General features: G+C 51.0%; 1 protein-coding gene across 1 annotated transcript in view; it reads right to left on the bottom strand.

Annotated features, from left to right (window-relative positions):
* Positions 1-1,619: 1,619 nt before the first annotated feature.
* Positions 1,620-14,673, bottom strand: part of LOC136657592 (coiled-coil domain-containing protein 166-like) — a 33,553-nt gene continuing 20,499 nt past the window's right edge. The window contains exon 2 of the mRNA XM_066634511.1: positions 1,620-1,660. Coding sequence (XP_066490608.1) covers positions 1,620-1,660 — 41 coding nt within the window. The remainder of the gene's footprint in view (positions 1,661-14,673) is intronic.

Here is a 14,673-nt window from a genome sequence, read left to right on the forward strand (position 1 = left end):
TATGTATGTATGTATGTACAAGGGGCAGGACTTAGAGAAAGTCGTTAGGCAGTACGTTACGAGAGAAGTGGTCTTCGGGAAATTGGGAGTGGCCAGGGAGGACATATTGGCTCTTATAACCCCTCCGGGGTCTAAGGAGATGGATTTGTGTCTCGTTTCAGAAGTGGCGTACCAGAGGTTTTGGGAGAAGTTGAGGCTTCAGCTGCTTGCTGACCCCGAGTGCTTGGCAGAGTATCACGTGATCCTTCTGTTTAGAGGAGAGACCAGGGTGCTCATGGTCAGCTTCAGGACGACGGTCATTCAGTCGGAAGACCTCTTGAAATGGTTGAGGCAAAGGTGCATGGTTCTGCTGGAACCGGAGAAGAAGAAGGACGAAGAGGGCTTGTGGACAGGGGAGTATAGAGCTATCGTAGCTCTGCAAAGGGACCCTTGTACGGGTCGTCTCCGGCATTTGCTGAAATATTTCTTTCTAGGGGCTGATAGAGGTGTAACTAGCTATGGTGGCCAGCCCCCCGCTTGTTTTAGGTGCGGGCTTTTGATCACATTCGAAGAAATTGTTCTTATCTCTTTGTTTGAGGTGCGGTAAGAGGGGCCATAATGCAGCGGACTGCAGGGAAGAAATCGCTTGTGGTCTGTGTGCGGGAAAGGGACACGTCTACAGGTTCTGTCCAGAATCTGAACTGAATGTGGATTACCCTGAGGCTTATCGGAGGGACTGGGAGAAGGCTGAGCAAACTAGAAGGGCAGAGTCACAAGGGGAAGAAAGCAGGAATGTAGAAATAGCCCTGCGTAGGGCGTAAGGGAGCAGAATGGGAGACTGTGAGGAGGAAAAGGAAAGCGACGGAGGTAGATAGTAGTCAGGCAGATGGGCAGGAGGAGACTAGAATGGAATGGTGACGGCTAATAGGTTTGGAGTTTTGCAGGAGAATCCTGGGGAAGATGATGGTGAGGAGGAAACGGGGGAGATGGAAAGGATTGAAGAGGAAAGGACTCAGACCAAAACGGGAAAGGTGGAGGAAAGGAAACGGCAGGAAACGGGACAGGGATGGGAGCGAAGGTGAAGCTAGTGTTCAAAAGATGAACTCGATCGAGAGGTTGCTTACAGAACTTCTATTAAGGCTGAAAGAACTGAGAGTTTTGGTGGCCTCGCTGAAGGCAGAAAGGGAGTTCTTAGAAGAACAACAGTTATTTGATTTGGTGGTGGGGAGCGCAACAAGAATTGCAGAATTGAAGGAAAAGGAGAAACATTGCCAAATAGAGTTGTATATATTGGGGTGGCGGTGGGAGGCTCAAGCAAAGCAAGAGAAAGAACGGCTAGAGCAGCGCGCGAGAGAAGGAGAGGAAAGGAGAAACATGGAGGTGAGAAGGAGAAGGGGTCAGAAGTTGAGGGGGACCCCCCCCCGCACTGCCGATCCGCCTGAGGGATGGGGAGAGAGTATCACCCTCCGATCCGAGGGAGGTGGGGGAAAAGGAAGCTAAGAAGGAGGCTAAGAAGGTGGGTAAAGAGAAGTTACAGGGGCAAAGGCTGAAATGGAGGGGATGAAAAGGGAGGTGGGGGAAAGGGATTGCAGTGATGAAGAAGCGGAGGGGCAAGAGGAAACAAGCACAAGCACGAGTGGTCACGCTCTGGAGCGGGTCTCAGGAGGATTTGGTGGCTGCTCTGTACGAGATGAAACGAAAACAGAAGGACAGACCAAAGGAGGTTCGGTTTAATTTAGAGTATGAGACCTGAAGATGGGGCAGAGGCCTTCGAGGAGGCGTGCAGATCGGATTGAGGAATGGGCGAGAGAGGAGGATGATCTCTTAGATGCTGTGATGAGAATCAGAAAGAAGATCGGTGCAGTAAAAAGGGGTGAGTTCGGAAATGAAAATGAAGATGATATGGATCTGCTAGGAAGTGACTTTTCAATTAGCGGGCCAAGTGAGCAGGAATCGGCATTCTCCTGCTAGGAGTGTACTTTGAGAAGGGAAGGGTAAGGTTATCGGGAGTGTGAGAAGGGAGAGCTCTTGCACGGAAGGTACAGGATAATGTCGACAGAGTAATAGTTTAGGAGGTGTTGTATTTCCACGAGGTAAGGTAATGTAATGAAAATTTTGGTTTTGTTCCATACTGTAATGTAATGCAATGTTATGTATTGTTGTGTACTGTTATGTTAGAGGATGTTATGGGATGTTATGTTATGTTACTTTATGTAATGTAATGTTATGTAATGTAATGTAGAGTAATGGTATGGAGTGTAAAGGTATGGAATGTAATGTGATGTTATGTAATGTGATGCTATGCGATGCTATGTGATATTAAATATTGCTTTTTACTGTATAATTTTACTGTATAATTTTAGTGTGTAATTTTTGTAAGCTGAAGTGTAGGATGGTATTTAAATTAATAAAAATCTATATTTCCTAAAAAATCTATATTTCCTAACCCAAACCTAAACCTAACCCTAACCCTACATCCTGGAGAGAAACGACATGTTTTACAAGAGCTCTTTGAGTCAAGGGACAAAAACTTGTTTTTGGAGTGCTTAAAACGGAGATGACGCATCCAAAAAGTGACTCAGTATGTAAGGGAGTCTGAATTTCCTGAGTGTGAATGTGTGTATGAACTGGCTGGAGATCCCCCCCCCCACTTTCCTAAGTGTGAATGTGTGTATGAACTGGCTGGGGATCCCCCCCCCCACTTTCCTGAGTGTGAATGTGTGTATGAACTGGCTGGAGATCCCCCCCACTTTCCTGAGTGTGAATGTGTGTATGAACTGGCTGGAGATCCCCCCCCCCACTTTATTGAGTGTGAATGTGTGTATGAACTGGCTGGAGATCCCCCCCCCACTTTCCTGAGTGTGAACATGTGTATGAACTGGCTGAAGATCCCCCCCCCCTTTCCTGAGTGTGAATGTATGTATGAACAGGCTGGAGATCCCCCCCCCCCCACTTTCCTGAGTGTTAATGTGTGTATGAAGTGGCTGGAGTTCCCCCCCACTTTCCTGAGTGTGAATGTGTGTATGAACTGGCTGGAGATCCCCCCCCCCCACTTTCCTGAGTGTTAATGTGTGTATGAAGTGGCTGGAGTTCCCCCCACTTTCCTGACTGTGAATCTGTGTATGAACTGGCTGGAGATTCCCCCCCCCCCCACTTTCCTGAGTGTTAATGTGTGTATGAAGTGGCTGGAGATCTCCCTCCCCCACTTTCCTGAGCGTGAACGTGTGTATGAACTGGCTGAATATCCCCCCCCTTTCCTGAGTGTGAATGTATGTATGAACAGGCTGGAGATCCCCCCCCCACTTTCCTGAGTGTTAATGTGTGTATGAAGTGGCTGGAGTTCCCCCCCACTTTCCTGAGTGTGAATGTGTGTATGAACTGGCTGGAGATCCCCCCCCCCACTTTCCTGAGTGTTAATGTGTGTATGAAGTGGCTGGAGTTCTCCCCCCACTTTCCTGACTGTGAATGTGTGTATGAACTGGCTGGAGATTCCCCCCCCCCCCACTTTCCTGAGTGTTAATGTGTGTATGAAGTGGCTGGAGATCTCCCTCCCCCACTTTCCTGAGCGTGAACGTGTGTATGAACTGGCTGAATATCCCCCCCCTTTCCTGAGTGTGAACGTGTGTATGAACTGGCTGAAGATCCTGCACCCCAATTTCCTGAGTGTGAATGTGTGTATGAACTGGCTGAAGATGCCCCCCACTTTCCTGACTGTGAATGTGTGTATGAACTGGCTGGAAATCCCCCGCCCCACTTTCCTGAGTGTTAATGTGTGTATGAACTGGCTGGAGATGCCCCCCACTTTCCTGACTGTGAATGTGTGTATGAACTGGCTGGAAATCCCCGCCCACTTTCCTGAGTGTTAATGTGTGTATGAACTGGCTGGAGATGCCCCCACTTTCCTGACTGTGAATGCGTGTATGAACTGGCTGGAAATCCCCGCCCACTTTCCTGAGTGTGAATGTGTGTATGAACTGGCTGAAGATGCCCCCCACTTTCCTGACTGTGAATGTGTGTATGAACTGGCTGGAAATCCCCGCCCACTTTCCTGAGTGTTAATGTGTGTATGAACTGGCTGGAGATGCCCCCCACTTTCCTGACTGTGAATGCGTGTATGAACTGGCTGGAGATCTCCCCCCCCCCCAATTTCCTGAGTGTGAATGTGTGTATGAACCGGCTGGAGATCCCCCCCCAATTTCTGAGTGTGAATGTGTGTATGAACCGGCTGGAGATCCCCCACACTTTCCTGAGTGTGAATGTGTGTATGAACCGGCTGGAGATCCCCCCACACTTTCCTGAGTGTGAATGTGTGTATGAACTGGCTGGAGATCCACCGACCCCACTTTCCTGAGTGTGAATGTATGCATGAACTGGCTGGAGATCCACCGACCCCACTTTCCTGAGTGTGAATGTGTGTATGAACTGGCTGGAGATGCCCCCCACTTTCCTGACTGTGAATGCGTGTATGAACTGGCTGGAGATCTCCCCCCCCCCAATTTCCTGAGTGTGAATGTGTGTATGAACCGGCTGGAGATCCCCCCACACTTTCCTGAGTGTGAATGTGTGTATGAACTGGCTGGAGATCCACCGACCCCACTTTCCTGAGTGTGAATGTATGCATGAACTGGCTGGAGATCCACCGACCCCACTTTCCTGAGTGTTAATGTGTGTATGAACTGGCTGGAGATGCCCCCCACTTTCCTGACTGTGAATGCGTGTATGAACTGGCTGGAGATCTCCCCCCCCCCCAATTTCCTGAGTGTGAATGTGTGTATGAACCGGCTGGAGATCCCCCACACTTTCCTGAGTGTGAATGTGTGTATGAACTGGCTGGAGATCCCCCCCCATTTTCCTGAGTGTGAATGTGTGTATGAACTGGCTGGAGATCCCCCCCCCATTTTCCTGAGTGTGAATGTGTGTATGAACTGGCTGGAGATCCCCCCCTCCACTTTCCTGAGTGTGAATGTATGCATGAACTGGCTGGAGATCCCCCCCCCCCATTTTCCTGAGTGTGAATGTGTGTATGAACTGGCTGGAGATCCCCCCCTCCATTTTCCTGAGTGTGAATGTATGCATGAACTGGCTGGAGATCCCCCCCCCATTTTCCTGAGTGTGAATGTGTGTATGAACTGGCTGGAGATTCCCCCCCCCCCATTTTCCTGAGTGTGAATGTGTGTATGAACTGGCTGGAGATTCCCCCCCCCCCATTTTCCTGAGTGTGAATGTGTGTATGACTGGCTGTAGATCCCCCCCCCACATTCCTGAGTGTGAATCTGTGTATGAACTGGCTGGAGATCCCCCCCCACTTTCCTGAGTGTGAATGTGTGTATGAACTGCTGGAGATCCCCCCCCACTTTCCTGAGTGTGAATGTGTGTAATGAACTGGCTGAAATCCCCCCCCCCCATTTTCTGAGTGTGAATGTGTGTATGAACTGGCTGAAGATCCCCTCCCCACATTCCTGAGTGTTAATGTGTGTATGAAGTGGCTGGAGTTCCCCCCCACTTTCCTGAGTGTGAATGTGTGTATGAACTGGCTGGAGATCCCCCCCCCACTTTCCTGACTGTGAATCTGTGTATGAACTGGCTGGAGATCCCCCCCCACTTTCCTGAGTGTTAATGTGTGTATGAAGTGGCTGGAGATCCCCCTCCCCCACTTTCCTGAGCGTGAACGTGTGTATGAAACTGGCTGAATATCCCCCCCCCTTTCCTGAGTGTGAATGTGTGTATGAACTGGCTGGAGAACCCCCAGACTTTCCTGAGTGTGAATGTGTGTAGGAAATGGCTGGAGATCACCCCCCATTTTGCTGAGTGTGAATGTGTGTATGAACTGGCTGAAGATGCCCCCCACTTTCCTGACTGTGAATGTGTGTATGAACTGGCTGGAGATGCCCCACACTTTTCTGAGTGTGAATGTGTGTATGAACTGGCTGGAGATGCCCCCCACTTTCCTGAGTGTGAATGTGTGTACGAACTGCCTGAAGATCCCGCACCCCCACTTTCCTGAGTGTGAATGTGTGTATGAACCTGCTGGAGATCCCCCCCCCACTTTCCTGAGTGTGAATGTGTGTATAAAGTGGCTGGAGATCTCCCCCCCCCCACTTTCCTGAGTGTGAATGGTGTATGAACTGGCTGGAGATCCCCCACACTTTCCTGAGTGTGAATGTGTGTATGAACTGGCTGGAGATCCCCCCCACCCCACTTTCCAGACTGTGAATGTGTGTATGACTGGCTGGAAATCCCCCCCCCCCATTTTCCTGAGTGTGAATGTGTGTATGAACTGGCTGGAAATCCCCCCCCCATTTTCCTGAGTGTGAATGTGTGTATGAACTGGCTGGAAATCCCCCCCCCCATTTTCCTGAGTGTGAATGTGTGTATGAACTGGATGGAGATCCCCCCCCCACTTTCCTGAGTGTGAATGTGTGTATGAACTGGCTGGAGATCCCCCCCCCACTTTCCTGAGTGTGAACGTGTGAATGAACTGGCTGGAGATCCAAGATCCCCCCCCCCACTTTCATGAGTGTGAAAGTGTTTATGAACACGCTGGAGATCCAAACCCCCCCCATTTTCCTGAGTGTGAATGTGTGTATGAACTGGATGGAGATGCCCCCCACTTTCCTGACTGTGAATGCGTGTATGAACTGGATGGAGATCCCCCCCCCCACTTTCCTGAGTGTGAATGTATGCATGAACTTGCTGGAGATCCCCCCCCTTTCCTGAGTGTGAATGTGTGTATGAACTGGCTGGAAATCCTCCCCCCCCATTTTCCTGAGTGTGAATGTATGCATGAACTGGCTGAAAATCCCCCCCCTTTCCTGAGTGTGAATGTGTGTATGAACTGGCTGGAGATGCCCCCCACTTTCCTGACTGTGAATGCGTGTATGAACTGGCTGGAGATCTCCCCCCCCCACTTTCCTGAGTGTGAATGTGCGTATGAACCGGCTGGAGATCCACCCACCCCACTTTCCTGAGTGTGAATGTGTGTATGAACTGGCTGGAGATCCACCCCTCCATTTTCCTGAGTGTGAATGTATGCATGAACTGGCTGGAGATCCCCCCCCCATTTTCCTGAGTGTGAATGTGTGTATGAACTGGCTGGAGATCCCCCCCCCCATTTTCCTGAGTGTGAATGCGTGTATGAACTGGCTGGAGATCCCCCCCCCACTTTCCTGGCTGTGAATGTGTGTATGAACTGGCTGGAGATCCCCCCCCCATTTTCCTGAGTGTGAATGCGTGTATGAACTGCCTGCAGATCCCCCCCCCACTTTCCTGAGTGTGAATGTGCGTATGAACCGGCTGGAGATCCACCCACCCCACTTTCCTGAGTGTGAATGTGTGTATGAACTGGCTGGAGATCCACCCCTCCATTTTCCTGAGTGTGAATGTGTGTATGAACTGGCTGGTGATTCCCCCCCCCCCATTTTCCTGAGTGTGAATGTGTGTATGAACTGGCTGGAAATCCCCCACCCCACATTCCTGAGTGTGAATCTGTGTATGAACTGGCTGGAGATCCCCACCCACTTTCCTGAGTGTGAATGTGTGTATGAACTGGCTGGAAATCCCCCCCCCCATTTTCCTGAGTGTGAATGTGTGTATGAACTGGCTGGAAATCCCCCCCCCCACTTTCCTGAGTGTGAATGTGTGTATGAACTGGCTGGAGATCCCCCCCCCCATTTTCCTGAGTGTGAATGTGTGTATGAACTGGCTGGAAATCCCCCCCCCTTTTTCCTGAGTATGAATGTGTGTATGAACTGGATGGAGATCCACCCCCCACTTTCCTGAGTGTGAACGTGTGTATGAACTGGCTGGAGATCCCCCCCCCACTTTCATGAGTGTGAATGTGTTTATGAACACGCTGGAGATCCAAACCCCCCCGCATTTTCATGAGTGTGACTGTGTGTATGAACTGGCTGGAGATCCTCCCCCCCACTTTCCTGAGTGTGAATGTGTGTATGAACTGGCTGGAGATCCCCCCACCCCACTTTCCAGACTGTGAATGTGTGTATGAACTGGCTGGAGATCCCCCCCACTTTCCTGAGTGTGAATGTGTGTATGAACTGGCTGGAGATGCCCCCCACTTTCCTGACTGTGAATGCGTGTATGAACTGGCTGGAGATCTCCCCCCCCCCAATTTCCTGAGTGTGAATGTGTGTATGAACTGCCTGCAGATCCCCCCCCCACTTTCCTGAGTGTGAATGTGTGTATGAACCGGCTGGAGATCCCCCCACACTTTCCTGAGTGTGAATGTATGCATGAACTGGCTGGAGATCCACCCACCCCACTTTCCTGAGTGTGAATGTATGCATGAACTGGCTGGAGATCCCCCCCCCCCATTTTCCTGAGTGTGAATGTGTGTATGAACTGGCTGGAGATCCCCCCCTCCATTTTCCTGAGTGTGAATATATGCATGAACTGGCTGGAGATCCCCCCCCCATTTTCCTGAGTGTGAATGTGTGTATGAACTGGCTGGAGATTCCCCCCCCCATTTTCCTGAGTGTGAATGTGTGTATGAACTGGCTGGAGATTCCCCCCCCCCATTTTCCTGAGTGTGAATGTGTGTATGAACTGGCTGGAGATTCCCCCCCCCATTTTCCTGAGTGTGAATGTGTGTATGAACTGGCTGTAGAACCCCCCCCCCCACATTCCTGAGTGTGAATCTGTGTATGAACTGGCTGGAGATCCCCCCCCACTTTCCTGAGTGTGAATGTGTGTATGAACTGGCTGGAGATCCCCCCCCCCCACTTTCCTGAGTGTGAATGTGTGTATGAACTGGCTGGAAATCCCCCCCCCATTTTCTGAGTGTGAATGTGTGTATGAACAGGCTGGAGATCCCCCCCCCCCACTTTCCTGAGTGTTAATGTGTGCCTTTGGCAAGGCACCTGGAAAAGACAGCATCCCTGCTGAAGTCCTAAAATGCTGCAAAGAGATCATCGTCACTGAGCTGCATGAAATCCTCTGTCTCTGCTGGAGAGAAGGTGAAGTACCTCAAGACATGAGGGATGCAAACATCATCACGCTGTACAAGAACAAAGGTGACAGGGGTGACTGCAACAACTACCGCGGCATCTCTCTCCTTAGCGTTGTAGGAAAGCTGTTTGCCCGAGTTGTACTAAAGAGGCTCCAGGTACTTGCAGAGAGCGTCTATCCAGAATCGCAGTGTGGATTCCGAGCCAACAGGTCCACCACTGATATGGTATTCTCCCTTAGACAACTGCAGGAGAAATGCAGGGAACAACGACAGCCACTCTTTATAGCCTTCATAGATCTCACAAAGGCTTTCGACCTGGTCAGCAGAGACGGCCTCTTCAAGATTCTCCCAAGATTGGATGTCCACCCAGGCTCCTCAGCATCATCAGATCTTTCCACAAGGACATGAAGGGCACTGTTGTCTTCGATGGCTCCACATCAGACCCTTTTGACATCCGAAGCGGAGTGAAGCAGGGCTGTGTTCTTGCACCAACCTTGTTTGGGATTTTCTTTGCTGTCCTGCTGAAGCAGGCCTTTGGAACTGCAACAGAAGGCATCTATCTCCGGACCAGATCAGACGGAAAGCTCTTCAACCTCTCCAGACTGAGAGCAAAATCCAAAGTCCAGCTGAAATGTCTTCGTGACTTCCTCTTTGCCGACGATGCAGCTGTCACTACCCACTCTGCCAAAGATCTCCAGCAGCTCATGGATCGTTTTAGCAAGGCCTGCCAAGATTTTGGACTGACAATCAGCCTGAAGAAAACACAGGTCATGGTTCAGGATGTGGACTCACCTCCCTGCATTACAATCTCTGAGCATGAACTGGAGGTTGTCCATGACTTTGTGTACCTTGGCTCAACGATCTCCGACACTCATTCTCTCGATACCGAGCTAAACAAGCGCATCGGTAAAGCAGCTACCACGTTTTCCAGACTCACAAAGAGAGTCTGGTCCAACAAGAAGCTGACGGAACATACCAAGATTCAGGTCTACAGAGCTTGCGTCCTGAGTACACTTCTGTACTGCAGCGAGTCATGGACTCTTCGCTCACAACAGGAGAGGAAACTGAGCGCTTTCCACATGCGCTGCCTCCGACGCATCCTCGGCATCACCTGGCAGGACAAAGTTCCAAACAACACAGTCCTGGAACGTGCTGGAATCCCTAGCATGTATTCACTGCTGAAACAGAGACGCCTGCGTTGGCTTGGTCATGTCGTGAGAATGGATGATGGCCGGATCCCAAAGGATCTCCTCTATGGAGAACTTGTGCAAGGAAAGCGCCCTACAGGTAGACCACAGCTGCGATACAAGGACATCTGCAAGAGGGATCTGAAGGCCGTAGGGATGGACCTCAACAAGTGGGAAACCCTGGCCTCTGAGCGGCCCGCTTGGAGGCAGGCTGTGCAGCATGGCCTTTCCCAGTTTGAAGAGACACTTTGCCAACAGTCTGAGGCTAAGAGGCAAAGAAGGAAGGCCCATAGCCAGGGAGACAGACCAGGGACAGACTGCACTTGCTCCCAGTGTGGAAGGGATTGTCACTCTCGGATTGGCCTTTTCAGACACACTAGACGCTGTGCCAGAACCACCTTTCAGAGCGCGATACCATAGTCTTTCGAGACTGAAGGTTGCCAATATATATAATGTGTGTATGAAGTGGCTGCAGTTCCCCCCCACTTTCCTGAGTGTGAATGTGTGTATGAACTGGCTGAAGATCCCCCCCCCACATTCCTGAGTGTTAATGTGTGTATGAAGTGGCTGGAGTTCCCCCCCACTTTCCTGAGTGTGAATGTGTGTATGAACTGGCTGGAGATCCCCCCCCCCACTTTCCTGACTGTGAATCTGTGTATGAACTGGCTGGAGATCCCCCCCCCACTTTCCTGAGTGTGAATGTGTGTATGAACTGGTTTGAAATCCCCCCCCCCATTTTCCTGAGTGTGAATGTGTGTATGAACTGGATGGAGATCCCCCCCCCACTTTCCTGAGTGTGAATGTGTGTATGAACTGGCTGGAGATCCCCCCCCCACTTTCCTGAGTGTGAACGTGTGAATGAACTGGCTGGAGATCCCCCCCCCACTTTCATGAGTGTGAAAGTGTTTATGAACACGCTGGAGATCCAAACCCCCCCCATTTTCCTGAGTGTGAATGTGTGTATGAACTGGATGGAGATCCCCCCCCCACTTTCCTGAGTGTGAATGTATGCATGAACTTGCTGGAGATCCCCCCCCTTTCCTGAGTGTGAATGTGTGTATCAACTGGCTGGAGATCCCCCCCCCCATTTTCCTGAGTGTGAATGTATGCATGAACTGGCTGAAAATCCCCCCCTTTCCTGAGTGTGAATGTGTGTATGAACTGGCTGGAGATGCCCCCCACTTTCCTGACTGCGAATGCGTGTATGAACTGGATGGAGATCCCCCCCCCACTTTCCTGAGTGTGAATGTATGCATGAACTTGCTGGAGATCCCCCCCTTTTCCTGAGTGTGAATGTGTGTATGAACTGGCTGGAAATCCTCCCCCCCCATTTTCCTGAGTGTGAATGTATGCATGAACTGGCTGAAAATCCCCCCCCCTTTCCTGAGTGTGAATGTGTGTATGAAATGGCTGGAGATGCCCCCCACTTTCCTGACTGTGAATGCGTGTATGAACTGGCTGGAGATCTCCCCCCCCCACTTTCCTGAGTGTGAATGTGCGTATGAACCGGCTGGAGATCCACCCACCCCACTTTCCTGAGTGTGAATGTGTGTATGAACTGGCTGGAGATCCACCCCTCCATTTTCCTGAGTGTGAATGTATGCATGAACTGGCTGGAGATCCCCCCCCCATTTTCCTGAGTGTGAATGTGTGTATGAACTGGCTGGAGATCCCCCCCCATTTTCCTGAGTGTGAATGCGTGTATGAACTGGCTGGAGATCCCCCCCCCACTTTCCTGACTGTGAATGTGTGTATGAACTGGCTGGAGATCCCCCCCCCATTTTCCTGAGTGTGAATGCGTGTATGAACTGCCTGCAGATCCCCCCCCCACTTTCCTGAGTGTGAATGTGCGTATGAACCGGCTGAAGATCCACCCACCCCACTTTCCTGAGTGTGAATGTGTGTATGAACTGGCTGGAGATCCACCCCTCCACTTTCCTGAGTGTGAATGTGTGTATGAACTGGCTGGAGATCCCCCCCCACTTTCCTGAGTGTGAATGTGTGTACGAACTGGCTGGAGATACACCCCCCCACTTTCCTGACTGTGAATGCGTGTATGAACTGCATGCAGATCCCCCCCCCACTTTCCTGAGTGTGAATGTGCGTATGAACCGGCTGGAGATCCACCCACCCCACTTTCCTGAGTGTGAATGTGTGTATGAACTGGCTGGAGATCCACCCCTCCATTTTCCTGAGTGTGAATGTATGCATGAACTGGCTGGAGATCCCCCCCCCATTTTCCTGAGTGTGAATGTGTGTATTAACTGGCTGGAGATCCCCCCCCATTTTCCTGAGTGTGAATGTGTGTATGAACTGGCTGGTGATTCCCCCCCCCATTTTCCTGAGTGTGAATGTGTGTATGAACTGGCTGGAAATCCCCCACCCCACATTCCTGAGTGTGAATCTGTGTATGAACTGGCTGGAGATCCCCATCCACTTTCCTGAGTGTGAATGTGTGTATGAACTGGCTGGAAATCCCCCCCCCCATTTTCCTGAGTGTGAATGTGTGTATGAACTGGCTGGAAATCCCCCCCACACTTTCCTGAGTGTGAATGTGTGTATGAACTGGCTGGAGATCCCCCCCCATTTTCCTGAGTGTGAATGTGTGTATGAACTGGCTGGAAATCCCCCCCCCCATTTTCCTGAGTATGAATGTGTGTATGAACTGGATGGAGATCCACCCCCCACTTTCCTGAGTGTGACCGTGTGTATGAACTGACTGGAGATCCCCCCCCCCACTTTCATGAGTGTGAATGAGTTTATGAACACGCTGGAGATCCACCCCCCCCCCCGCATTTTCATGAGTGTGACTGTGTGTATGAACTGGCTGGAGATCACCCCCCCACTTTCCTGAGTGTGAATGTGTGTATGAACTGGCTGGAGATCCCCCCACCCCACTTTCCAGACTGTGAATGTGTGTATGAACTGGCTGGAGATCCCCCCCACTTTCCTGAGTGTGAATGTGTGTATGAACTGGCTGGAAATCCCCCCCCCCATTTTCCTGAGTGTGAATGTGTGTATGAACTGGATGGAGATCCCCCCCCCACTTTCCTGAGTGTGAATGTGTGTATGAACTGGCTGGAGATCCACCCCCCACTTTCCTGAGTGTGAATGTGTGTATGAACTGGCTGGAGATCCCCCCCCCACGTTCATGAGTGTGAATGTGTTTATGAACACGCTGGAGATCCAAACCCCCCCCCCCATTTTCCTGAGTGTGAATGTGTGTATGGATGGAGATCCCCCCCCCACTTTCCTGAGTGTGAATGTATGCATGAACTTGCTGGAGATCCCCCCCTTTCCTGAGTGTGAATGTGTGTATCAACTGGCTGGAGATCCCCCCCCCATTTTCCTGAGTGTGAATGTATGCATGAACTTGCTGGAGATCCCCCCCTTTCCTGAGTGTGAATGTGTGTATGAACTGGCTGGAAATCCCCCCCCCCCATTTTCCTGAGTGTGAATGTATGCATGAACTGGCTGAAAATCCCCCCCCTTTCCTGAGTGTGAATGTGTGTATGAACTGGCTGGAGATCTCCCCCCCCCACTTTCCTGAGTGTGAATGTGCGTATGAACCGGCTGGAGATCCACCCACCCCACTTTCCTGAGTGTGAATGTGTGTATGAACTGGTTGGAGATCCACCCCTCCATTTTCCTGAGTGTGAATGTATGCATGAACTGGCTGGAGATCCCCCCCCCATTTTCCTGAGTGTGAATGTGTGTATGAACTGGCTGGAGATCCCCCCCCCATTTTCCTGAGTGTGAATGCGTGTATGAACTGGCTGGAGATCCCCCCCCGCTTTCCTGACTGTGAATGCATGTATGAACTGCCTGCAGATCCCCCGCCCCACTTTCCTGAGTGTGAATGTGCGTATGAACCGGCTGGAGATCCACCCACCCAACTTTCCTGAGTGTGAATGTGTGTACGAACTGGCTGGAGATCCACCCCTCCACTTTCCTGAGTGTGAATGTGTGTATGAACTGGCTGGAGATCCCCCCCCCACTTTCCTGTGTGTGAATGTGTGTATGAACTGGCTGGAGATCCACCCCTCCATTTTCCTGAGTGTGAATGTGTGTATGAACTGGCTGGAGATCCACCCACCCCACTTTCCTGAGTGTGAATGTGTGTATGAACTGGCTGGAGATCCACCCCTCCATTTTCCTGAGTGTGAATGTATGCATGAACTGGCTGGAGATCCCCCCCCCATTTTCCTGAGTGTGAATGTGTGTATGAACTGGCTGGAGATCCCCCCCCATTTTCCTGAGTGTGAATGTGTGTATGAACTGGCTGGAGATCCCCCCCCCACTTTCCTGACTGTGAATGCGTGTATGAACTGCCTGCAGATCCCCCCCCCACTTTCCTGAGTGTGAATGTGCGTATGATCCGACAGGAGATCCACCCACCCCACTTTCCTAAGTGTGAATGTGTGTATGAACTGGCTGGAGGTCCACCCCTCCATTTTCCTGAGTGTGAATGTATGCATGAACTGGCTGGAGATCCCCCCCCCCATTTTCCTGAGTGTGAATGTGTGTATGAACTGGCTGGAA

The sequence above is a fragment of the Tiliqua scincoides genome, chromosome 7 (genome assembly GCF_035046505.1).
Source record: "Tiliqua scincoides isolate rTilSci1 chromosome 7, rTilSci1.hap2, whole genome shotgun sequence".
Lineage (NCBI taxonomy): Eukaryota > Metazoa > Chordata > Lepidosauria > Squamata > Scincidae > Tiliqua > Tiliqua scincoides.